This window comes from Oncorhynchus tshawytscha, linkage group LG05, assembly GCF_018296145.1.
Source record: "Oncorhynchus tshawytscha isolate Ot180627B linkage group LG05, Otsh_v2.0, whole genome shotgun sequence".
NCBI lineage: Eukaryota > Metazoa > Chordata > Actinopteri > Salmoniformes > Salmonidae > Oncorhynchus > Oncorhynchus tshawytscha.
In genome coordinates, this window is record NC_056433.1 from 21,727,919 (window position 1) to 21,755,480 (window position 27,562).

General features: G+C 41.9%; 1 protein-coding gene across 1 annotated transcript in view; it reads right to left on the reverse strand.

Annotated features, from left to right (window-relative positions):
* LOC112250150 (solute carrier family 35 member F1-like) overlaps positions 1 to 27,562 on the reverse strand; it is a 132,611-nt gene that overhangs the window by 57,843 nt on the left and 47,206 nt on the right. Inside the window, exon 2 of the mRNA XM_024420049.2 lies at positions 18,141 to 18,316. Coding sequence (XP_024275817.1) covers positions 18,141 to 18,316 — 176 coding nt within the window. The remainder of the gene's footprint in view (positions 1 to 18,140; positions 18,317 to 27,562) is intronic.

Sequence of the window (27,562 nt, forward strand, 5' to 3'; positions counted from 1 at the left end):
GAGGTGGTGTTATGGTGTGGGGGTGCTTTGCTGGAGACACTGTGATATATTTAGAATTCAAGGCACACTTAACCAGCATGGCTAGCACTACATTCTGCAGAAAAATGCCATCCCATCTGGTTTGGGCTTAGAAGGACTATCATTTGTTTTTCAACAGGACAATGACCCAACACACCTCCAGGCTGTGTAAGGGCTATTTTACCAAGACGGAGAGTGATGGAATGCTGCATCAGATGACCTGGTCTCCACAATCCCCAATCTCAACCAAATTGAGATAGTTTGGGATGAGTCCGACTGCAGATTGAAGGAAAAGCAGCCAACAAGTGCTCAGCATATGTGGGAACTCCTTCAAGACTGTTGGGAAAGCATTCCAGGTGAAGCTTGTTGAGAAAATGCTGAGAGTTTGCAAAGCTGTCATCAAGGCAAAGGGTGGCTACTTTGAAGAATCTCACATATAAAAATATTTAGATTTGTTGAACACTTTTTTGGTTACTACATGATTCCATATGTGTTATGTCATAGTTTTGATGTCTTCACTATTATTATACAATGTAGAAAATAGTAAAAATTAAGAAAAACCCTTGAACGGAGTAGGTGTTCTGAAACTTTTGACCGGTAGTGTATATATACAGTGCCTTCTGAAAGTATTCAGACCCCTTGACTTTTTCCTCATGTGGTTACTTTACAGCCTTATTCTAAAATGGATTAAATAAAAACAAATCCTCAGAAATCTACACACAATAGCCCATAATTACAAAGAGAAAACTGTTTGACATTTTTGCAGATTTTTGTAAAAAAATGAAACAGAAATAACTTATTTACATAAGTGTTCAGACCCTTTGATATGAGACTCTAAATTGAGCTCAGTTGTATCCTGTTTCCATTGATTATCCTTGAGATGTTTCTACAACTTGATTGGAGTCCACCTGTGGTAAATTCAATTGATTCTACATGATTTGGAAAGGCACACACATGTCTATTTAAGGTCCGGGCATGTCAGAGCAAAAACCAAGCCATGAGGTCGAAAGAATAGTCCGTAGAGCTCCGGGACAGGATTGTGTCGAGGCACAGATCTGGGGAAGAGTACCAAAATATTTCTGCAGCATTGAATGTCCTCAAGAACACAGTGGCTTGCATCATTCTTAAATGGGAGAAGTTTGGAACCACCAAGACTCTTCCTAGAGCTGGCCACCCGGCCAAACTGAGCAATCGGGGGAGAAGGGCCTTGGTCAGGCAGGTGACCAAGAACCCGATGATCACTCTGACAGAGCTCGAGAGTTCCTCTGTGGAGATGGGAGAACCTTCCAGAAGGACAACAATCTGACACTCCTCAGTAAAAGACACATGACAGCCGCTTGGAGTTTGCCAAAAGGCACCTAAAGACTCTCAGACCATGAGAAACAAGATTCCCTGGTCTGATGAAACCAAGATTGAACTCTTTGGCCTGAATGCCAAGTGTCACTTCTTTAAGAAACCTGGCAACATCCCTACAGTGAAGCATTGTGGTGGCAGCATCATGCTGTGGGATTGATTTTCAGCGGCAGGGACTGGGAGACTAGTCTGGATTGAGGGAAAGATGAACGGAGCAAAGTACAGAGAGATCCCTGATGAAAACCTGCTCCAGAGCAATCAGGATCTTAACCCGGGGAGCGAAGCACACAGCCAAGACAATGCAGGAGTGGCTTCGGGACAAGTCTCTGAATGTCCTTGGGTGCCCCAACCAGAGCCCGGACTTGAACCCAATCTATCATCTCTGGAGAGACCTGACAAAAGCTGTGCAGAGACACTCCCCATCCAACCTGACAGAGCTTGAGAGGAGCTGCAGAGAAGAATGGGAGAAACTCCCCAATTACAGGTGTGCCAAGCTTGTAGCATCATACCCAAGAAGACTTGAGGATGTAATAGCTGCCAAAGGTTATTCAACAAAGTACTGAGTAAAGGGTATGAATACTTTTATAAATGTGATATTTCATACATTTTTTGTAAATTAGCAACATTTCTAAAATCCTGTTTTTGCTTTGTCATTATCGTGTGCAGATAGTTTTTCCCCTCAGCAATTTTAGAATAAGACTGTAACGTAACAAAATGTGTGAATACAACTAAAAGCACTATTGTACAATGCCTGATAAAGTGACTGACAAAAACCAAAGTCAGAGTCGACAGTCAAGGACATTCGGGGGAGATAAGGAGATGTTGATGAAGGCTATTTGTCCAATTGATTGCTTGAATATTCCATAGAGAAATAAAGTTAAAACCTTGATGAAAAGAAGAGGTAGGCTGTGGGTATTGCCACATTGTAATAGAAGGGAATTAAGTCATTGCAGGTTTATTGCATCATTCAGTCTGCAAAGTCAGTTTTTTCCCCTTCTTACACTTTATTATAGTACACACAGAGTGAATAATGCTGTGTTAAGGCTATTTCTGAAGAGAGCTAACATCTCTACCCTAGCAGCCATGTCATTAAAGTCCCTCTATGTCTGTGAAAATGTGGCAACTGGATAGCTGTTAGAGAATAGCCTACCCCACAGATAACACGTACTATCACCTGGTCGGTCACCATACAGTATGCAGTATATTAGTGAATCCATTACGACCTTGACATTTCATCTCTGTCTGTGTTTCTATAGAAGAGACCATTAGTGGAGACTTGGTTTCCATCATGAATATATCTGTGAACTATTAACAGAGAAGAGGATGATGCTTATGGTTCCCTGACTGCTTATTTTCTGGGCACAAGTTCAACCAGTTCAGCACAGATGGACGAGACAGGGCAAACACAAATAGAAATAATGTTTCTGCACATTTCTCCCCCCACCCCAACCCAGTCCTCAGGTTCTCCGCTCTGCAACGGTTTTGAGAGTTTCAGTGATTCTAACCATTATGGCTGTTCAGTCATTTCTTTTGGACAGGCTCCACCTGGCAAAGCCTGTCCCGCTCTCTCTGCTCTGACAGATTGGTACAGACGAATGCTGGCAGCCATTCCTATTAATCTGTGAATCCTGAAAAACAATGGCTTAACCTGCTGGGCCATATGCTTGGGAGACATTATTGTGTTAGAGAAGAGAGAGAGAGAGCCTTCCAGGCATGTTGGTCCCCATGGTGGCAGATGGGAGATTCTGACACAAGGTGGCATTTGCTGTGTTGGGTCTCTGCGTAAACATAGGAGAAATTGGCGTGCTTAGCTCTAATGTTTGTAGTGACAAAAGGTCTTTGGGTGCCAGGTTCAAAAATAATATACTTGAAGAAAGGAAAAAACTCACCCACTGAAATATTTTTTAAGTTAAGGTATTTTTTTGGCCTCAGAGGTCAAAAACAGACCATAGGCATTCACCCATATTTATAGATGATGTCACATTGCAGTACTGCATTTTTCTTTCTTCACAATGATTCTTTACATACATTATTTACAGACATTTTCTACTATTTTCCACAAGAGCTTCAAAATAAAAATGACAAACAAAGAAATAGGCACCTTGTTGCTCACAGGAAGCAACTTAACAGAAGTTCTTCATTCAGGACTCTAGGGCTCTCTGGAAGACATGGATTTAAACTCTCCCTCTGTAACAGCAATTTATCACCTACTATCGAACATGCTGACCACACCGCTCGCGTCCTGTGCATTGCAAAATAAATGTACACGTAGCCAAATACATTTAAACCCAGTCTCTGCCTTAGGTCAGTTAGAATCACCACTTTATTTTAAGAATGTGAAATGTCAGAATAATAGTTGAGAGAATGATTTATTTCAGCATTTCTTTCTTTCATCACATTCCCAGTGGCTCAGAAGTTTACATACACTCAAATAGTATTTGGTAGCATTGCCTTTAAATAGTTTAACTTGGGTCAAATGTTTTGGGTAGCCTTCCACAAGCTTCCCACGAATTGGGTGAATTTTGGCCCATTCCTCCTGACAGAGCTGGTGTAACTGAGTCAGGTTTGTAGGCCTCCTTGCTCGCACACACTTTTTCAGTTCTACCCACACATTTTCTATAGGATTGAGGTCAGGGCTTTGTGATGGCCACTCCAATACCTTGACTTTGTTGTCCTTAAGCCATTATGCCACAACTTTGGAAGTCTGCTTGGGGTCATTGTCCATTTGGAAGACCCATTTGCGACAAGCTTTGACTTCCTGACTGATGTCTTGAGATGTTGCTTCAATACATCCACATAATTTTCCTACCTCCTACCTCATGATCTATTTTGTGAAGTCCACCAGTCCCTCCTGCAGCAAAGCACCCCCACAACATGATGCTGCCACCCCCGATGTTTCACAGTTGGGATGGTGTTCTTCGGCTTGCAAGCCTCACCCTTTTTCCTCCAAACATAACTATGGTCATTATGGCCAAACAGTTCTATTTTTGTTTCATCAGACCAGAGTACATTTCTCCAAAAAGTATGATCTTTGTCCCCATGTGCAGTTGCAAACCATAGTCTGGCTTTTTTAATGGCGGTTTTGGAGCAGTGGCTTCTTCCTTGCTGAGCAGCCTTTCAGGTTATGTCAATATAGGACTCATTTTAATGTGGATATAGCTACGTTTGTACCTGTTTCCTCCAGCATCTTCACAAGGTCCTTTGCTGTTGTTCTGGGATTGATTTTGTGCTTTTCGCACCAAAGTACGTTCATCTTTAGGAGACATGCATGGTCCCATGGTGTTTATACTTGTGTACTATTGTTTGTACAGATGAACGTGGTACCTTCAGGCATTTGGAAATTGCTCCCAAGGATGAACAGACTTGTGGAGGTCTACAATTTATTTTCTGAGGTCTTGGCTGATTATTTTAGATTTTCCCATGATGTCAAGCAAAGAGGCACTGGGTTTAAAGGTAGGCCTTGAAATACATCAACAGGAATACCTCCAATTGACTCAAATGATGTCAGGTAGAAGCTAATTGACATCATTTTCTGTAATTTTCCAAGCTGTTTAAAGGCACAGTCACCTTAATGTATGTAAACTTCTGACCCACTGGAATTGTGATACAGTGAATTATAAGTGAAATAATCTGCCTGACAATTGTTGGAAAAATTACTTGCGTCATGCACAAAGTAGATGTCCTAACCGACTTGCAAAAACTATAGTTTGTTAACAAGAAATTTGTGGAGTAGTTGAAAAACTAGTTTTAATGACTTCGACCTAAGTGTATGTAAACTTCCGACGTCAACTGTACATGTTATTCAATCATTGCACCCACACTGCTCACGCATGTCAACAAGCGTCTGCGTAGCCAGGCACTAAAATAGAACTTGGTTCTATTTGTGACGTTCAACTAGCTGCAAGTCCTGCCTCTCCCATCTCCTCATTGGTTTTTAGTAGCAAATACCCACGTGTGTGATTGAAAGATGAACTGAGGTCCACACTCCAATCCAGTTGGTTGTGGTAATGCACCTTAAAGTTGGCTGCCAACCTCCATATAAAGTCAGAAGAAGAAGAAGCCTGAAGGAGGAGAGATTACTAGAAAAAAACCTCTGTTTACCATTTTACCTGTGGAATAATTGTCGGATTAGAGGACCTTGTGCATTTCAGGTAAATAACAAACCAATGTTTATATACCATGACAAATTAGCTAGTAACAGCAAGCTAACTTGATAAATTGCCATAAATGTTTAATGCACTTTGACCTGTCCCCAAATTAATAGAATTGGTACAGTGTTTGTTTTGATATTTCAACCTGCGTGTGCTGATTACATCTGGTGTGGATGGACAAAATCAACTTGTGCGCGGTCTGGTCAGCATGTAATACCTGTTAGGTGGCTGTACAACTTCTATGCCCTGGAACCTCAGATGGCACACATTATGTGTCTGGACACAGGGGACTTATCATCACCAGTTCTGATGTTGCTCTGTAATTAAAACTTTGAATTCTCTCTCAAACTTTCCAACTTAATAATTGCCACCGGGACACTTAAGCAAAATAAACAACACATTTAATTTGACAAGAAAGGTCTTTGTGTAAGTCACATTAGCACCCATGGAGTCAGTGGGGGGATGGATTGAGGTCCTTCAGATATTAGATAATTCGCCCGCTAGCTGCTAGCCGTAGCCTGCTAGCTGTCTAGAGCATATTGGACTTTTAGCTGAATAGATCCATCGGCCAATTTCCTGGGCCACTATACCTATTTTGCCAATTGGACTTGGACCCCTCTGCTACTAGGAACCCTACTAATCCATCACGACTGGTCTATCGACGTCACCGCACGCGGAGGCTAAAACAGTCTTTCCTCCGTCCTCTAAGGTCCTTCTGCTAGCCCCGGCCAACTAGCTGTCTGAATCGCTGTGTCTCCAGCCAGCCCAACCACGCACTGGACCCCTATGATCCCATCTTCAGAGCTCGTACTGATAGGTGACCTAAACTGGGGCATGCCCTCAATCTCACACAAGTTATCAATGAACCCACCAGGCACAACCCCAAATCTGTAAACACGGGCACCCTCATAGATATCATGCAAACCAACTTGCCCTCTAAATACATCTCTGCTGTTTTCAACCAAGATCTCAGCGATCACTGCATAATTGCCTGGTTCTGTAATGGGTCTGCGGTCAAACGACCACCCGTCATCACTGTCAAACGCTCCCTAAAACACTTCAGCAAGCAGGCCTTTCTAATCATCCTGGCCCGGGTATCCTGGAAGGATATTGACCGCATCCCGTCAGTAGAGGATGCCTGGTTATTCTTTAAAAGTGCCTTCCTCACCCTCTTAAATAAGCATGCCCCATTCAAAAAATGTAGAACCAGGAAAAGATATAGCTTTTGGTTCTCTTCAGACCTGACTGCCCTTGACCAGCACAAAAACATCATATTGCCTTTTGCATTAGCATCGAATAGCCCCCGTGATATGCAACTTTTCAGGGAAGTCAGGAACCAATATACACAGGCAGTTAGGAAAGCTAAGGCTAGCTTTTTCAAACAGAAATTTGCATCCTGTAGCACAAACTCAAAAAAGTTCTGGGACACTGTAAAGTCCATGGAGAATAAGAGCACCTTCTCCCAGCTGCCCACTGCACCGAGGCTAGGAAACACTGTCACCACTGATAAATCAACTATAATTGAGAATTTCAATAAGCATTTTAATACTGCTGGCCATGCTTCCCACCTGGCTACCCCTACCCCGACAGCCCTCCACCCCCTACAGCAACTCGCCCAAGCCTCCCCATTTCTCCTTCACCCAAATCCGGATAGCTGATGTTCTGAAAGAGCTGCAAAATCTGGACCCTCTCTTTCTAAAATTATCTGCCGAAAGTGTTGCAACCCCTATTACTAGCCTGTTCAACCTCTCTTTCGTATCGTCTGAGATTCCCAAAGATGGGAAAGCTGCCGCGGTCATCCCCCTCTTCAAAGTGGGAGACACTCTAGACCAAAACTGCTACAGACCTATATCTATCCTACCCTGCCTTTCTAAGGTCTTCAAAAGCCAAGTTAACAAACAGATTACTGACCATTTCGAATCCCACCGTACCTTCTCCGCTATGCAATTTGGTTTCAGAGCTGGTCATGGGTGCACCTCAGCCATGCTCAAGGTCCTAAATGATATCCTAACTGCCATCGATAAGAGACATTACTGTGCAGCTGTATTCATCAACCTGGCCAAGGCTTTCGACTCTGTCAATCACCACATTCTTATCGGCAGACTCAGCTTCTCAACAGCCTTGGTTCCAACAGCCTTGGTTTCTCTAATGATTGCCTCGCCTGGTTCACCAACTACTTCTCAGACAGAGTTCAGTGTGTCAAATCGGAGGGCCTGTTGTCCGAACCTCTGGCAGTCTCTATAGGGGTGCCACAGGGTTCAATTCTCGGGCCGACTCTCTTCTCTGTAGACATCAATGATGTCGCTCTTGCTACTGGTGATTCTCTGATCCACCTCTACGCAGACGACATCATTCTGTATACCTCTTGCCCTTCTTTGGACACAGTGTTAACTAACCTCCAGACGAGCTTCAATGCCATACAACTCTCCTTCCGTGGCCTCGAACTGCTCTTCAATCTAAGTAAAGCTAAATGCATGCTCTTCAACTGATCGCTGCCCGCACCTGCCCGCCCGTCCAGCATCACTACTCTGGACGGTTCTGACTTAGAATATGTAGACAACTACAAATATCTAGGTGTCTGACTAAACTGTAAACTCTCCTTCCACACTCACATTAAGCATCTCCAATCCAAAGTTAAATCTAGAATTGGCTTCCTATTTCGTAACAAAGCATCCTTCACTCATGCTGCCAAACACACTCTCATAAAACTGACAATCCTACCGATCCTCGACTTCGACAATGTCATTTACAAAATAGCCTCCAACACTCTACTCAACAAATTGGAAGAAGTCTATCACAGTGCCATCAGTTTTGTCACCAAAGCCCCATATACTACCCACCACTGCGACCTGTACGCTCTCGTGGGCTGGCCCTCGCTTCATACTCGTCGTCAAACCCACTGGCTCCAGGTCATCTACAAGTCTCTGCTAGGTAAAGTCCTGCCTTATCTCAGTTCACTGGTCACCATCGCAGCACCCACCCATAGCACGTGCTCCAGCAGGTATATCTCACTGGTCACCCCCAAAGCCCATTCTTCGTTTGGCCGCCTCGCATTCCAGTTCTCTGCTGCCAATGACTGGAACGAACTGCAAAAATCACTGGAGCTGGAGACACATATCTCCCTCACTAGCTTTAAGCACCAGCTGTCAGAGCAGCTCACAGATCACTGCACCTGTACATAGCCCATCTGAAAATAGCCCATCCAACTACCTCATCCCCATACTGTATTTATTTATTTATCTTGCTCCGTTGAACCCCAGAATCTCTACTTGCACATTCATCTTCTGCACATCTACCATTCCAGTGTTTAATTGCTATATTGTAATTACTTTGTGTTAGGTGAGAATTGTCTGTTAATTGAATGATTTGAATATTCCGCCCTGAAACATATAATTGAATGGAATTGATTAGAATGTATAAAATCATAATCAATACATGTGTAGTCCTGGTCAGAATTAGGGTAAAGACAATGTGTCTTTATGGTATTATAAACACAGACTGTCTGAGCTTGGTGCCGACCTGACTAGAGAGGGAGTACGTGTCAAGAACAAGGTCACAAAGCTCTGGTGGCTGGGTAGCAGGACATGTGTGTGCGTATGGTTGTGTGGGCGTGAGAAGTCAGTATAAAATGAATTGTTTCGTATTCTTGACTTTAGAACATTCTCTGAATGAACGGTACTAACCTTTTGTATAAGCTGAGTCTTTGACTAATTATTATTATACCCATGGTCTTACAAACCTCAGGAATTGGTCAGAGCTATTGATTGATTGTTATTATCATTGGGATTGGAAATTCTCTTATCACTTTGCCACCATGGCCTATTTATTGCCTTGCCTCCCTTATCCTACCTCATTTGCACTCACTGTATATATACTTTTTTTACTGTATTATTGACTGTATGTCTGTTTATTCCATGTGTAACTCTGTGTTGTTGTATGTGTCAAATTGCTTTGGCCAGGTCGCAGTTGCAAATGAGAACTTGTTCTCAACTAGCCTGCCTGGTTAAATAAAGGTGAAATAATTTATTTTAAAAAAAATCTCATTTAAAATTTGGTTTCTTACTGTGCTCACCAAGACCTGTTCTGTTTTCATCTAAAGTGAGCACAAAACATCTCTCTGCAACAATAAAATCTCATTGTAAAATCAATTTGACATTGGATGACATTTAAAATAAAACTTCTGCTCTAGATCGTCATCAGTTACTCGAGTTAATAAAATGCTAAACGCATTCTTTGGCACATTAGAGCTAGCTCTGTCTGTGTGTATTTAATATCCTTCCCAATCAGTGAGGTTCAGTGCTGGGTAATTGCTGTAAAATGAAGAGGGAGAGGCAGCCACCACTGATGGTGCAGCCTGAGAAAAAACCTGCTATCAACCATCAGCACTAACTCAATGTAATTAATAACCAGCTCAGCGTATTAATATGAATAATCACCTCGCCTCACTTCCTGTGATAAGTGATGCACTTGAGAGAGTGGGGGGAGGAGAGAGAGAGGCGAAGAAAGAGAGAGAGAAGCCTTGGGGGAGTGCCAGCTCGGCCTTCCCGCTGACCCCAATTCAGCTAGGCCACAGCGTAAATCGAATTTGAGTGGGGACGAGGGGGCCAGGAAGCCTTATTGGGAGCAGGGTTGAAGGACAGTGAAAAGCTACCTAGCTGCCGGCGGAGAGGAGCTGAGCAACAATTCATTTCACAAGTCAGGAATAATAGAGTGGAGGCACTGCTGCTGCTTACCCTTACACTTACAGTAGGTGGTGGTCAGAGCCAAAGGTTAGGAGGAAACCTGTGGACTAGTGGATAGTGAATTCAGTTAATCCCCCAAAAAACAGTGGGATGGTGGGTTGTAAAAAGCACTATGAGGTCAAAGCTGTTGCAGTTTAAGCACTGTTGGTTAGGCTATGCGTTTGTTGTCAATGTTTTGTTTTTCAGAATAAACTGAATAAACCAGAATAAACTGGTGGCTTGATCAAAAAACATTGTTGGTTATGAGAGGGTTATTAATGTTCATATTACTGATCTGTTTCTCTAATAACTTTAGTTACAAGTGAGTGAGACAACAGAACTGTTGGGCTGTTGGCTGCAGAGCCAGGGTAGGCAGCTGCTCCTGTTGTAGTCTCCCTTCCAGTAAGGCACTCAACCATCACTATTCATTCTGTGCATGGTCATGCTTACCGCTGCTCCCTATTACAGCCAGACTCTGTCTATGGCCTTACACAACAAAGAACGGGAGCCATTTGGCAGAGGTGCCTCTTGGAAAAGTAGCCACGCTGTCTAACAGTGAGCAGCTTGCTCGGAAATAATATGTTTGTATATTTATAATTACGTATATTATAACTACTGACAATGTCACACCCTGATCTGTTTCACTTGTCCTTGTCTCCACCCCCCTCCAGGTGTCACCCATCTTCCCCACGTATCCTATGGGTATTTATACCTGTGTTTTCTGTCTGTCTGTGCCAGTTCGTCTTGTTTGTTCAAGTCAACCAGCGTTTTTGTCTCAGCTCCTGTTTTTCCCCAGTCTCTCATTTTCTCATTCTCCTGGTTTTAACTCTTGCCTGTCCTGACTCTGAGCCCGTCTGCCTGCCCCTGACCTTGAGCCTGCCTGCTGCCCTGTACCGTTTTGGACTCTCGTTTTGCCCTGGCAATGAACGCTTGCCTTTCCCTGACCTGCCTTTTGTCTATCCCTTGGATGGTAAAAATACCAGAGCTCAAACCATCTGCCTCCTGCGTCTGCATCGCATCTCGCCTTGTGTCGTTATAGACAACTTTACCCCTGCCTGCCCTGAACCTGAAACTGCCTGCCGTTCTGGACCCTTTACCCCTGCCTGCCTTTGACATGTCGTTTGCCTGCCCCTGTATTAGAAATAAACTGTTTTGTTTCTTCGACACTGTCTGCATCTGGGTCATACCTGAAACGTGATACTATTATGTCTGAAATTATTATGATTTCAATCAATGTCATCTCAAAGAGCATACAATGTTTCAATTTGTCACTTTTTACTTAAAAGGTCAGTACCCTGTCTAGCCTGCCAGGGCAAAGACTGTGGCGCCGGTGTTGAAGCCTATCAAAGTTGTTTCACCATGGCACATGATCGGTAAGTGTCCCAATTCCAATTTTAAAATGATAAGTTGCTTTGTAATGGTTGCTTTATTTGACCACAGCAGAGTTCAATATTATATGTGTGTGTGTGTGTGTCAATATCCTTACAAATATGAAAATCTGCATACTTGTCACGTTCTGACCATAGTTCTGTTATTTTATTCTTTGTTTTAGTATGGTCAGGGCGTGAGTTGGGGTGGGCAGTCTGTTTTTCTATGTTGGTTTTTGTGTTCGGCCTAGTATGGTTCTCAATCAGAGGCAGGTGTCGTTCGTTGTCTCTGATTGAGAATCATACTTAGGTGGCCTGGGTTTCACTTTTGGTTTGTGCGTGTTTGTTTCTGTTTGGGCCACACGGTACTGGTTCGGTTTTGTATATTTCACGTTTATTATTTTATCAATATTTACACTTACCACGCCGCGTTTTGGTCCAATCCTTACTCCTCCTCAGACGAAGAGGAGGAAATCCGTTACAATACTGTATGACAGATACGGGTAAGAATAAAGTCATCTTCTCTAACACTTTAAGTGTTAGGGGTGGACCTCATCGGACCATTCACTAAATCCAGGAATGGCAACAGCTGGTGTCTGACGGCGACCGATCACTTTACCAAGGTGGTGGAGAAAAAAACCCATTAAAGGTCAGTAAAGGAAGAGTATGTGCTTAACTCTAAATTCCCTTCTGTAACCCATTTAAAAGGGTGCTTGGAACCAAATGTAGATTTTAGTTTTGTATGATACCCATCAAGGACAAGACTGGTGAGTCCACCATCGCCTTGGAGGTGGTTATCTTCAACACCTACGGTTCTCCTGAGGACATGAGTGAACGAGGTCATGAACGCTAGAACAAGATATGGATGTTATTAGGTTATATTCTGTCACCAATGGTTTGTTTAATTAATTTTATTTATTTATTTTTCCATGGTACATAATCAGACATTTGAATATCTTACATTGTCAATAGATATCGCTTTCCTACCCTCTCCTCCAGGTTTGGTGAATGGACCAACCAGACCCTCAAGATTGCCATGGGCAAGTCCTTTGATTGGTACCAGGAAGGGTGGGAGAACAACCTGAAGGTAATTCTCTTTGCACACAACAGCAGGTCTTCACCGAGTACGAACAGGAGCCACAGCTGTTGACTGAGGTAAACAATGCCATTGTATATACAATTATTGTATATACTGTAGTCTTTCAAATGTGTGATCGACTTAGTGTTGTTGTTTGTCTATTGCTATTTTTGGCATAACGTACTTTCAGATCACTGAAACCCCACCTGATGTGGTGGAAGTTGTCGAACCAGATCAGAATGCCTTCGAGTACTACCTTCAGGCACGGACTGAGAAGGATGTGGAGGTTTTTGACCAGGTAAAAATGATTGTCTGCTGTTAATTTATTTTCTGGACCTCCACGAGATATGTAAGAAATGTATTTGTAATATGAATTATAATTGCATTTATTCCTGTTATCAATCAAGTTGAGACAACATCGACAAGGCGCAGGAGAATCCGAAGGAGAACAACCGGAGCAGAATCAAGAAGGGGACTAAGTGCTACGACATCCGGGTGAATTACTTGGTTTGGAAGAAGGACAAAAGGAAGGCAAGACCTGGGAAACCTCGTATGCTCTTTCGCCCCTAGCTGAGGTCACCATCTGTTAAAGTGAATATAAAAAATATCATAACTATTTCCATTTGCACACAAAATAACCTGAAGCTAGTTTTAGTTTTCCTAACACTGATATATTTTATGACCCCCCTACACTTCAGTGACGCCCAATAGATAAAGCTAGTTAAGTTAGTTAGATAAAGTTAGTTAAGCTTTGGTTGCCATATGAGAAGGCAAGAAATGATAGTTATGCTGAGCTTATAAAAATGTACCTCCTCAATTTACCTCTCCAAGTTACTTTAGGACCATCAACTGTCTGAGCCCCCCAGGAGGTATCCCATCCACCAGAAGCAGTGAGTTTGGATCAGTCTGATTCTCTGGTCTTCTTGGTCGGATGCGGACAAGCTTGAGGTAGGCTATACCTTCCTTAAGTGTTGAAAAGTACATATCTCCCATTTATAACACTGCACTAATCAAATCAATTCTTCACCGTAAACCTGTGTTTGCTTGTTTACGTCTGTCTTCTACCCTGTTCCCTTTAACTCTGCTGCTGTTCTCCAGGACCTAGGGGTTCTGCCCAACACCCAGACATGGATCCACCTAATGTCCTCCATTACCTGTTCTCCAGGACCTAGGGGTTCTGCCCAACACCCAGACATGGATCCACCTGATGTCCTCCATTACCAGTTTATGCTCTATCATACTGGGCACATAATGTGACATACACATATAAACACTGAGGTCTCCCTCTTCAAATGCCCCGTCTGAGACTGGCTGCCTGTTGAGAACAAGTGACAGGCAGAACCTCCCACCCACACAACCACCACATGCTCTATATTCCACACACCAGAATTCAGTATTTTAGTCTGATTGCCATGTGAGTGTAGAAAAAAATCTATGAAAATAAATGAAATGACACACCGTATGTATTAAAATCTTAAATATTGCCAGGTTGGTTTTCACAGCTGTTTCACAAGGTGTTCATTATTGTAAATTATCCTTTGATTGTATTTATTTGCTCCACATTATTCATTGTTGTGTCCTAGGACCTACTAGATACATGTATATTCAACCACAAGGGTTTACTATATATTCAACCACAAGGGTGTATTAATGTGTTATGTGAGATTGAAAAAATATATCATAACAGAGGACTACTGAAATGATATTATTTCAGTGTAGATAAGAGACTGGGCAGGTTAAAATGAAAACATGACAGCCAGACAAGCCAGCGTATGAATCAAACGGATTGGAGTGGAAATGAGCTGACTTTGTGTTCTGTAAGATAAGTAACTTTAAAGTGTCAAGCAGATTACACATTTTCTTTGCCATTTCAAATCAAATGTATTGGTCACATACACATATTTAGCAGATGTTATTGCGGGTGTAGCGAAATGCTTGGAACACTGCACTGATCCGTCAAATTTACAAACCGTAACATTTAAAGACATGGATTTCATGTTGTAATTGTCAACAAGGTACCCAAAAGTAGTTCGAAGTAATGTTTTCATTTTATTAGCTCAACAAAACTTGTTAAAACAGTAAAATTATCACGGAAATCAGCTATGTTTGCATAGCGATGATGAAAGTCAGATAACACAAACCCCAGCTGCAAACTGTCTCCAGTTTATACAAGTCCTTTCCTGTCTAATTCATCTCCAGCTCGTATCCCATTAAGCATAGCAAATATATAATGTAATCTAGTTTGATTAGATGCACTGAGAGGACAGGGTTTTTACAATAAACAGCCTTCAGAAAGTATTCGCCACCCTTGAATTTTTCCACATTTTGTTGTGTTACAGCCAAGATTTTGTCACTGGCCTACACAATAAATACCCCATAATGTCAAAGTGGAATTATGTTTTGACAAATTACATAAAAATGTAGAACTGAAATGTTTCGAGTCAATAAGTATTCAACCCCTTTGTTATGGCAAGCCTAAATAAGTTCAGGAGTAAAATAATGACTTTAATGGCTGTGATAGGAGAAAACTGAGAAAGCAATCCTGTACAGATGAAAAAAATATTCCCAAACAGAAAAAAAATTTCAGTTTAATTTCAACTAAAAAAAAGCATTTTTTTTAATCACATTTGGTTAGTTTTGTGGAGTAACTACCTACAATGCTGTTGATCTATTCAGTTTTCCGCTATCACAGTTAATAAACTCTGTAATTGTTTTAAAGTCACCATTGGCTTCATGGTGAAATCCCTGAGAAGGTTACGCCTGTATCTTTGTAGTGACTGGGTGCATTGATACACCATGCAAACTGGAACTAATAACTTACTTCACCATGCTCAAAGGAATATTCAATGTCTGCTTTTTTTATATTCCCATCTACCAATCGGTGTCCTTCTTTGCTAGGCATTGGAAAACCTCCTGGTCTTTGTAATTGTTTGAAATACAATGCTTGACTGAGGGACATTTCAGCTAATTGTATGTGTGGGGTACAGAGATGAGGTAGTCATTGAAAAATCATGTTAAACAGTATTATTGCATACAGAGTGATTCACAGCTTCACAGCTTTTCATTTTTTATTAATTTGTACAAATTTCGAAAAACATAATTCCACTTTAACAATACAGCGTATTGTGTGCAGGCCAGTGACAAAACACAACATTTAATCCATTTTAAATTCAGGCTGCAACAAAGTCCAGGCGTGTGAATACTTTCAGAAGGCACTGTAAATGAACCAGACAGGTCCTACAGGCCCTTTTGTCACACCTGGACTACTGCCCAGTTGTGTGGTCATGTATGGTAAAGAAGGACACACAGTTGAAGTCGGAAGTTTACATTCACTTAGGTTGGAGTCATTAAAAGTCACTTTTCAACCATTCCATACATTTCTTCTTAACAAACTGTAGTTTTGGCAAGTCGATTAGGACATCTACTTTGTGCATGACAAGTAATTTTTCCAACAATTGTTTACAGACAGATTATTTCACTGTATCACAATTGTAGTGGGTCAGAAGTTTACATACACTAAGTTGACTGTGCCTTTTAACAGCTTGGAAAATGTCATGGCTTAGAAGCTTCTGATAGGCTAATAGACAAAATTTGAGTCTATTGGAGATGTACCTGTGGGTGTATTTCAAGGCCGACCTTAAAACTCAGTGCCTCTGTGCTTGACATCACGGGAAAATCAAAAGAAATCAGCCAAGAAATCAGAGAATAAAATTGTAGACCTCCACAAGTCTGGTTCATCCTTGGGAGCAATTTCCAAACGCCTGAAGGTACCACGTTCATCTGTACAAACAATAGTACACAAGTATAAACACCATGGGACCACACAGCCGTCATTCTGCTCAGGAAGGAGGCGTGTTCTGTCTCCTAGAGATGAATGTAATTTGGTGCGAAAAGTGCAAATCAATCCCAGAACAGCAGCAAAGGACCTTGTGAAGATGCTGGAGGAAACAGGTACAAAAGTATCTATATCCACAGTAAAACGAGTCCTATAACGACATAACCTGAAAGGCCACTCAGCAAGGAAGAAGCCACTTCTCCAAAACAGCCATTAAAAAGCCAGACTATGGTTTGCAACTGCACATGGGGACAATATTGTACTTTTTGGAGAAATGTCCTCTGGTCTGATGAAACAAAAATAGAACTGTTTGGCCATAATGACCATCTTTATGTTTGGAGGAAAAAGGGGGAGGCTTGCATGCCGATGAACACCATCCCAACCGTGAAGCACGGGGGTGGCAGCATCATGTTGTGGGGGTGCTTGCTGCAGGAGGGACTGGTGCACTTCACAAAATAGATGGCATCATGAGGGAGGAAAACTATGTGGATATATTGAAGCAACATCTCAAGACACGAGTCAGGAAGTTAAAGCTTGGTCGCAAATGGGTCTTCCAAATGGAAAATGACCCCAAGCATACTTCCAAAGTTGTGGCAAAATGGCTTAAGGACAACAAAGTCAAGGTGTGGAGTGGCCATCACAAAGCCCTGACCTCAATCCTATAGAAAATGTGTGGGCAGAACTGAAAAAGCGTGTGTGAGCAAGGAGGCCTGCAAACCTGACTCAGTTACACTAGCTCTGTCAGGAGGAATGGGCCAAAATTCACCAAACTTATTGTGGGAAGCTTGTGGAAGGCTACCTGAAACGTTTGACCCAAGTTAAACAATTTAAAGGCAATGCTACCAAATACTAATTGAGTGTATGTACTTCTGACCCACTGGGAATGTGATGAAAGAAATAAAAGCTGAAATAAATCACTCTCTACTATTATTCTGACATTTCACATTCTTAAAATAAAGTGGTGATCCTAACTGACCTAAAACAGGGGATTTTTGTGTGGATTAAATGTCAGGAATTGTGAAAAACTGAGTTCAAATGTATTTGGCGTAAGGTGTAAGTAAACTTCCGACTTCAACTGTAGGAAGATTATAGTTTGACCAGAACAGAGCAGCACGTATTGCACTTAGATTTACATGGAGGGCAAATGTCAGTGGTATGCGTGTCAATTTCTACTGGCTCAAAGTTGAGGAGAGACTGACTGGTCTTTGTCCGAGGTGTTGATGGGTTAAAGGTATCAAACTGTCTATTCAAGTTCAGACACTCATCGGTACCACACAAGACTTGTAGCCAGAGGTCCCGTCACAGTCCCCAGGTCCAGCACAGAGGCTTGGAAACGCACAGTATTAAATAGAGCCATGACTATATGAAACTCTGCGAGCCCAGGTAACTCAAGCTAGCATTAAAACCAGTTTTAAAAAACTGATAAAAGAACACCTTGCTGGGTACTGTGAAGAGACAGACATTTTTTAATATTTTGTATTGTATTTTGCATTATATTATGTAGTGTTATGTATATTATTATTTGTGTTTTGTTTCCTGTTTGGACCCCAGGAAGAATTGGGGAACATAATAAAATATTGTGTCTGTGTGTGCCTGCATGCGTGTCCAGTGTCATACCTTGCCTGACGGCGAGCGTGGTGGTGTAGACTAGGAACAGCAGGATGTAGTTGAGAAAGCTCTGGAACACGGGCGTGTTGGCGTGGTATTCATGAGCCAGGTACTTGCTGGTCAGCCCGATGCCACAGACGAGCAGAGACAGGACCTGGCCCAGAGCCAGAGTTACCAGAAGTTCCCTGGAGAGGAGAGGCAGGATAGAAGACAGTGTTACTAAACACTGGCATTACAGTACAGCTACTAAACCATAGACTGAAAGGGCATTGGAACGCAGCTTGTGTACTACAGTACATTCACATAGAGTGCATTTGGAAAGTATTCAGACCCCTTGACTTTTTCCACATTTTGTTACGTTATAGCCTTATTCGAAAATGAATGACATTTTTTTCTTACTTCAATCCACACAATACCACATAATGACAAATCAAAAACAGGTTTTTAGAAGTGTTAACAAATTCATTAAAACATCAAAAAATATCACATTTACATAAGTATTCAGACCCTTTACTCAGTACTTTGTTGAAGCACCTTTGGCAGCGATAACAGCCTCGAGTCTTCTTGTGTATGACGCTTGTCGTGGTAATTATTCTAATCAAAGGAGAGACTTTTAGATTTCTTCAAAACTAGCAAACTTTATTAATAATTACTGCAGTAATGGAGCGTTAACGTTCACCCAATGTTGTAAAGTTAAAGCCCAAATAAACAGGGTTAGGTTACAACATATGTAGAAATATGTAGAAATTATACAAAAAAGGTACATTGTCCTCTCATTCAACAGACATCAAGATTTAAATTACACCAAATATTCTGTTTCTAGTTAATTTACTGCTTGTTTATACAGAAATACTAATGTAACATAGGATACGAGGCCCTTCCCTCAGAATAATGGAGTCCCTTATTCATCTGCCATGTGGGAGAAATAAACTGGAGGGAGGGTCTGCCTGGCACTGGCAGACAGGCACACAGACACTAATCATAGAATGGAATGCAGTCTTCAGCTTATCACCAAGCCACCATAAAACTACTTTCAGCGTTAAACCTCAGAGGCTCCCCTCAGAAAAACAGACTGTGAATGTACTAATATAGGAATACATTCTAATATAAGAGTAATGTGATTAACATAATGTTGTAATTCTACAACACGCTACAACCTTGGCACACCTATATTTGGAGAGTTTCTCCCATTCTTCTCTGCAGATCTTCTCAAGCTCTGTCAGGTTGGATGGGGAGCATCGCTGCACAGTTCAAGCTGGGTTCAAGCAACAGGGTTCAAGCTGGGCCACTCAAGGACATTCAGAGACTTGTCCTGAAGCCACTCCTGTGTTGTCTTGGCTGTGTGCTTAGGGTCGTTGTCCTTCTGGAACGTTCTCCCATCTCCACAGTGGAACTCTGGAGCGACCATCAGGTTCTTGGTCACCTTCCTTACCAAGACCCTTCTCCCCCGATTGCTCAGTTCTTCCATTTAAATGTTCTTTCCATTTAAGAATGATGGAGGCCAGTGTGTTCTTGGGGACCATCAATGCTGCAAAAAATTGTTGGTACCCTTCCCCAGATCTGTGCCTCGACACAATCCTGTCTCTGTGCTCTACGGACAATTCCTTCAACCTCATGGCTTGGTTTTGCTCTGACATGCACTGTCAACTGTGGGACCTTATATAGACAGGTGTGTGCCTTTGCAAATCATGTCCAATCATTTGAATTTACCACCGGTGGACTCCTATCAAGTTGAACATCTCAAGGATGATCAATGGAAACAGGATGCACCTGAGCTCAATTTCGAGGGTCTGAATACTTCTGTAAATAAGGTAAATAAGGTATTTAAAAACCTGTTTTCGCTTTGTCATTAGGGGGTATTGTGTGTATATTGATAAGGAACATTTTTTATTTAATACATTTTAGTATAAGGCAAAAATGTAACAAAATGTAGAAAAAGTCAAGGGGTCTGAATACATTCCGAATGCACTGTAACCGCATGGCCAGTGAACAGAAGGTTCTTGTCTTTAATTTAAAATATTTGAAAGTGTGTATTCAAGTGTGTATTCTTCCTTATGCCTGTGTATTTAGGCTTCCATGGTCAGGTGACATGGTCTGGTAAAAACTCATGGCCCTAGCTACAACAGCAGATCAACATGTGTCCATATCAACCATAGACCCATCTCTCCATCCCATTGTCTCCCACAGAGTTGTCACCTTCTGAACTCATTACAACTTAGCGTCTCCAGCTGTGTGAGGCACATCCAGGTCTTCCAGTCTGATTTATATTAGGACAGGATTTCCAAACACCCTCCATCTGTTTCACCTGTTCTTATGATTGCCTCACCTTCTCCAGGTGTCACTTATTTTCCCCAGTGTATTTATCCCTGTGTTTTCTGTCTCTCTGTGCCAGTTCGTCTTGTATGTTTTCAAGTCAACCAGAGTGTTTTCCCGTGCTCCTGTTTTCTATTCTTTTTTTCTAGTCTTCCCAGTTTTGACTCTTGCCTGTTTTTTCTGGACTCAGTACCCGCCTGCCTGACCCTTCTGCCTGCCCTGACGACAAGCCTGTCTGTCACTCTTTACCTCTTGTACTCAGTACTGGTTTTGACCTTTTGCCTGTCCACGACCATTCTCTTGTCTACTCTTTTTGGATTATAACTAAACTACAAAGACTCTAACCATCTGCCTCCTGTGTCTACATCTGGGTCTCGCCTTCTGCCCTTATACCATCAGCCATTGTGACACTTAGCCTGGCTTCCTCTCCTTCTTCAACAGGTGGTTTGGGACACTGAGCTTCCTCACTGGGCTTACTGTACAGTGCGGTCTCAAATGAACCCCCATTCTCCATAAAATGTACTACTTCTGGCCAATGACATCCTCCTTTATTCACATATGGTGCTCTACTATTCGCCTATAACACTCTATTTCCTTGTTTTGGCCCAAGCCTGAACACACACCACCTCTCAGGCCACCTGTGGAGTCTTTGATTGTGTATGTGGTGAAATACAGTAGTGGGACCTGTCAGTCCTGGCTGGAGATGAAAGGGATTAAGAAAGAGCTGTCAATCAAGTCTAAACACACACACACACACACACAACCCTCTCCCCTCGTAGACAGACCACAGTGCACAAATCAGCCCCTTCACTGCTCCCTCTACACCTACACACAGGCACAGGGACCAGGGAGAACACGCATGGGCACACACACACACTGGAAGAGACATGTGCAAATGTAAAGCAGCTCCAATGCAATATCTGCATATCCAGTACAGAGCTGTAGTAAAGGACCAAAAAACAGGCATACACGCAATCCAGTTGATATACATTAATACTTGTTCCGTTGACTCAGTTAATTTAAAATCTCATTCAGAATGACTGGGAAATAATACGAAGTGTGTGTGTCCTTATAGAGGAAAAGGCCAAAGAAACGAGGTACACAATAATATGATACAAACATGAAGAGGTAAACCAGACAGATGCACAGTCAGCTCAGGGAAACCAATTAGATCCACTGCTACCCCTAGAGCCTGGACTGCATTTCAGCAGGAGGGAATTAGCATGCAACATTTTCAGTGCCACAGACAAGTTATGATATTAAAAAAGGACAAGCACCAACAGTGACCTGATCTGAGTGTTTCATCTTAGTAAATATTCAGATGTACTGCTTATGAGACACACTACAGGTGGTGGTGATATCATTGACTAAATTTATTTTTTGTATACCCCCTTTTCTCCCCAATTTTGTGGTATCCAATTGGTAGTTACAGTCTTGTCCCATCGCTGCAACGCCGTACGGACTCAGGAGGGGCAAAGGTCGAGAGCCGTGCCACAACCCAGCCAAGCCACACTGCTTCTTGACCCTTTGCTTGCTTAACCCAGAAGCCAGCCACACCAATGTGTCAGAGGAAACACTGTACACCGCCACAGGAGTCGTTAGCGCGCGATGGGACACGAACATCCCTGCCAGCCAAACCCTCCCCTAACCCGGATGATGCTGGGCCAATTGTGGCCGCCCCATGGGTCTCCCGGCTGCGACAGAGCCTGGACTTGAACCAGGATCTCTAGTGGCACAGCTAGCACTGCGATGCAGTGCCTTAGACCACTGCACCCCTCAGGAGGCCTGACTATACTTTTTTTTGCTTATCACATAACAGCGTTCTTACAATGTTCTCTCTGTACACTAAGTCAGAACTGTAGAATAAATAAAGGGGGCATATAAGCAGACAATGAAAGTTCTTACAATAGTTGATGATTACATTTCTCTAAAACAGGTTCTAGGCCTTACAGTGAAATTACATTACACCTTACAGTGAAATGCTTATTTACAAGCCCTTAACCAACAATGCATTTTTATGATAAATAAGGCTATATACACAGGGTACTTAACATACAGTTAAGTTAGTATTACTTTCTTACATATCTCCCTGGCATATTACATAATTTATGCAGCTGCATACAAGACATTTTTGCACTCACCTTGCTGCGTTGTGCTCATTTGAACAGGAAGGTGGCGCGGCGGACCTTCGAGGGCAAATTTTGTCATCAAACTGTCATCCAAGTCTGCCATTCTCTGGATTTATGGCACTTTCAAGACAACTGGGATCTCAGAAAAAAACAAGGTCAAATCATGACGTCAGTGATCTTCAGGTCGTAGCTCTAGAAAGAAGCCCGAGTTCCAGACTTAAAATTCAGAGTAGGATTACCCCCCCCTCCCCGAGTTCCCAGTTGTCTTGAACTCACCGAAGTCAGATTTCCCAGTTAACAGTTTTTTGAGCGCAGCAGAAATCATGCTGGATTGACAGCATGGCCAATGTTGAATGTTTATCATTTTAAGCTTGGAAAAGAGACCCTTAAACCCTACTTGGGACCACACAGCCACACTACTGAATAGCAGGCTAGTGATTGCTTTGCCATGTTTGCACTTAGCCACTAATTCCTTCCAAACCATTCATTGTTGAATTTGCGATTTCCAACTTGTCCACTGGCCAATGAGCACCGATACGTTTTACCTATAATTTCTCTTTATTATTTATTTTCATAATGACAAAGATTAAAAAGCATTTGCCAGTAGATTGTCAACTTGATTCATGATGATAACTGCTAGCTAAGATTTTGAAAGTATGGTGTTGACATGATCAGTCCATTCAACGCTATTGTACTTATAACATGATTTGACGTCATTTGATCTGTTGCCAATGACCTTGAGCCTTCTTGGATGGGCACTTCTAATGTAACTCTATGGCAGCACCCAAGGGGATTGAATTTTCGAGGACTACCCTTAGATTTGACGGTGACGTAGAGTAATAGAACACAGCCAATCACGGCACAACTAGAGAACATTACCCAATCATAAAGCAACTAGAGAACAACTGAAGCACCTGCATTTTGGAGCTGCCTTACTCAAGAAAGAAAAGACCATGTTTGTATGCGGCTTTATTAACTCAATTATTTTTTATATTCTTTGCAAGCTGATATGTGACACTGATATGTGTATTAATGCAAAAATAACATGCAAAACAGGCAACCCCCCACAACAACAACAAAAGGTGTTTTTATTTTACATTTCTAATAGAAATGTGGGGCTCAAAACACCTGCCCGGAATGATGGGTCACCACTGCATACACTTGACTCAGTCGATATACATTAATATTGGTTCCCTTGACTCAGTTCATTTAAAATCTCATTAGGAATGACTGGGAAATAATAGGAAGTATGTGCGTCCTTATAGAGGAAAAGGTCAAATGTCAGCGTTTGAAATTAGGTACACAATAATATGATACAAACATGAAGAGGTAAACCAGACAGACGCACAGTCAACTCAGGGAAACCAGTTAGATCAACTGCTACTCCTGGAGCCTGGACTGATAATTTCAGCAGGAGGGAATTAGCATGCAACGCTTCCAGCTCCACAGACAAGTTGATATTAAAAAACTGAGACGCTAAGGACAAGCCACAACAGTAACCTGACCTGAGTGTTTCAACTTAGATAATATTCAGAGGTGCTGCTTATGAGACACACTACTTAAGGTGTTGATATCATTGACTATACTTGCTCTGCTAATGTTAAATATGACCAAAAACCCTAAACATCAAATACTTCATGCTCATCTCTCTGTGCTGAAATGCAAAGCAGTCTCACCACTCCCACATTTGCTTTACTATCAATTGATGTGTAATGTAGAGTTTCTCAACTCTTCACGGGTTCCACCAAGGCTGTGTTGGTGGGTAATTCTGAGATAACGACATTATCTGATGGAGCAGAGATATCCAACTGCTCCAAGCCTCTCTTTCTTCCTCTGCAGCTATAGAAGCCTATTGTGGAGAGTTTATTTTCCAATTTTCTCCCAGACACCTTTAATTACAGCTGTAGGCTGTGAGAATTTGTGTGGAGCCAGATTCATAACACTAGGAGAAGCAGAGATGAGAGTCTGGGAGGGCAATGTAATGTTTGTTAGCTTGCATTATCTAGCTGAGCGTCAAAGGGCTTTAGTGTACATAAACTGCTGTGCTGATCACACTGTACTGCTAGGCCATTAGCAGCTGCTGATGATGGGATTTCAAGTCACATTGGCTTAAATCTGCAAATGCACAGGTAGGCCTACACAGGCCCTGAGAGTTACACTCTGAACACCTAAACCAGGGGTAATCAACACTTACCCTACGAGGTCTGGAGCATGCTAGTTTTCCGTTCTACCTAATAATTAATTGCAGACACCCTAAATCAGTCCCTGATGGGAACAATGAAAAGGGGTCCAGGGTTGAGTTTAAGGGACCTAAATGTACAGTATTCACTTTAAAGAGCAAATTGAGAAGTTCATACTACAGATGCATGAGATAGGTGAACATATCAGAATCGGATGATATTAGCTAAAAGTGCCAACATCGGTATCGGCCAATGTGCAAAACCGATGTCAAAGCTGACGTGCATACCTATATAATGTAGGTACATGATGTGCAACACAGCATTCCTAAACTAGCCCACAATGTCTGCTGTGTGAATCGAGCAGTCAACAAGTTGAGCAGTCATTTGAAAGAGTACCAACATTTCAGCGAGACAACTCAAAAAGCGAAATCCATTTAAGCCAAGATCATGGAATTCATTGCCCTTGACAATCAATCGTTCTCTGTCGTGGGTGATGTTGGCTTTCACCGACTGGTCAAGCACCGGTACACACTACCATGTGTACTATTTTTCAGATGTTGCCCTACCGGAGTTACACAGTAATAGCATCACTGCTATTAGCTTCACGACATACATACTATGGAATGCTGTTTGGGTCTTTGCGTGTCAAAAAAATATACAATAGCACTGTCAAAGCTGTACAAAAAAGTCTGCAAACACCTGCCACGAACGATGTGTTTACAATACCACGATGTGTTTGACTGTAACTTCTGGTGTAGCTAGCTTTAGCTTGGTACCTAGCTAGCACCAATACAACCAGCCTGAAAACAATGACCAGTAGAACCTGCAGTAATGTTCATTATTCTTAGCAATGATTTAGGAATCCTTGTGAGTAAGTATTAGCTAGGTTGCCACTTGTTGTTTGCTTATTGAAATTGAACTTCAGTTCATGAAGATAAATAGCTAGTCAGCAGCTTAACCTTGTTGACCAAAGATGACGTTATAAGCAGCCAGCTAGCTACATCTGGCTCGTGAGGCTCGACCGCACCGAGTTATGTGTTGTGAAGCTAGCCACAATAAGGATTAGGCACAATAGTGGAATTTGCTGTTTGCCTTCAAAATAAAAGTCTGTCATTGACAGTGATGCAAATGGATACAAATAGTATAATTATGCCATACTTTTATTTTGAAGGCAAACCACAAACTCCACTATTGTGGCTAATCCTTATTGTGGCTAGGTTCACATAGATGGGTCCGACCACCATTAATCAAATAAGAACTGTCTTATAAATTAGGTTTACTTTAGATGATGACACCTAGCTATATAGTTAGCTGCTACTGAAACAGATGTTGTGTATCTTTTTTGATACACAAAGACCCAAACGGCGTTTCATAGAAATCCTGGTTGAGAATGAAACGACTGAACAAATGAACAACAAAACAGCAAAGCAAGTAAGTGAAAGAAATAGGTTTTGATGATGTTTTACTGATAATGGGGACATACGTAAATGCCAACAAAATAACTTTTTGGTCAGTGTGGTGTGTAACCTTTATTTAACTAGGCAAGACAGTTAAGAACAAATTCTTATTTACAATGATGGCCCGGACGACACTGGGCAAATTGTGCGCCACACTATGGGGACTCCCAATCACGGCCGGGTGTGATACAGCCTGGGTTCAAACCAGGGACTGTAGTGACGCCTCTTGCACTGAGATGCAGTGCCTTAGATCACTGCATCCATGTGTGTGTGTTAACTATTTAACTATACAAGAAGCTTAAAAGGCCAGTAAAATTGTAAATATCGGTATCGACCAAAAATGTATTATCCGTGCATCACTAGTTCAAACTATAGCATATGATGGTACACCATAACACACATACACACACAGTTACTGGCAGCAGTCAAACATAAAACATCTCTCTATCAAAACCTATGATATGACCAGAAAACAGCGTATTCCATAGGTGCACATTTATGCATGGTTTCATTGCACTAAAGAAATAGAGATTTGCAGTTGAAGTCGGAAGTTTACATACACCTTAGCCAAACACATTTAAACTCAGTTTTTCACAATTCCTGACATTTAATCCCAGTAAAAATTCCCTGTCTTAGGTCAGTTAGGATCACAACTTTATTTTAAGAATGTGAAATGTTAGAATAATAGTTGAGAGAATGATTGATTTATTATAGCTTTTATTTCTTTCATCAAATTTCCAGTGGGTCAGAAGTTGACATACACTCAATTAGTATTTGGTAGCATTGCCTTTAAATTGTTTAACTTGGGTCAAACGTTTCGTGTAGCCTTCCACAAGCTTCCCACAATAAGTTGTGTGAATTTTGGCCCATTCCTCCTGACAGAGTTGATGAAACTGAGTCAGGTTTGTAGGCCTCCTTGCTCACACACGCTCGCACAGGGCTTTGTGATGGCCACTCCAATACCTTGACTTTGTTGTCCTTAAGCCATTTTGCCACAACTTTGGAAGTATGCTTGGAGTCATTTTCCATTTGGAAGACCCATTTGCGACCAAGCTTTTTTATTTATTTATTTTACCTTTATTTAACCAGGTAGGCAAGTTGAGAACAAGTTCTCATTTACAATTGCGACCTGGCCAAGATAAAGCAAAGCAGTTCGACAGATACAACGACACATAGTTACACATGGAGTAAAACAAACATACAGTCAATAATACAGTATAAACAAGTCTATATACAATGTGAGCAAATGAGGTGAGAAGGGAGGTAAAGGCAAAAAAGGCCATGGTGGCAAAGTAAATACAATATAGCAAGTAAAACACTGGAATGGTAGTTTTGCAATGGAAGAATGTGCA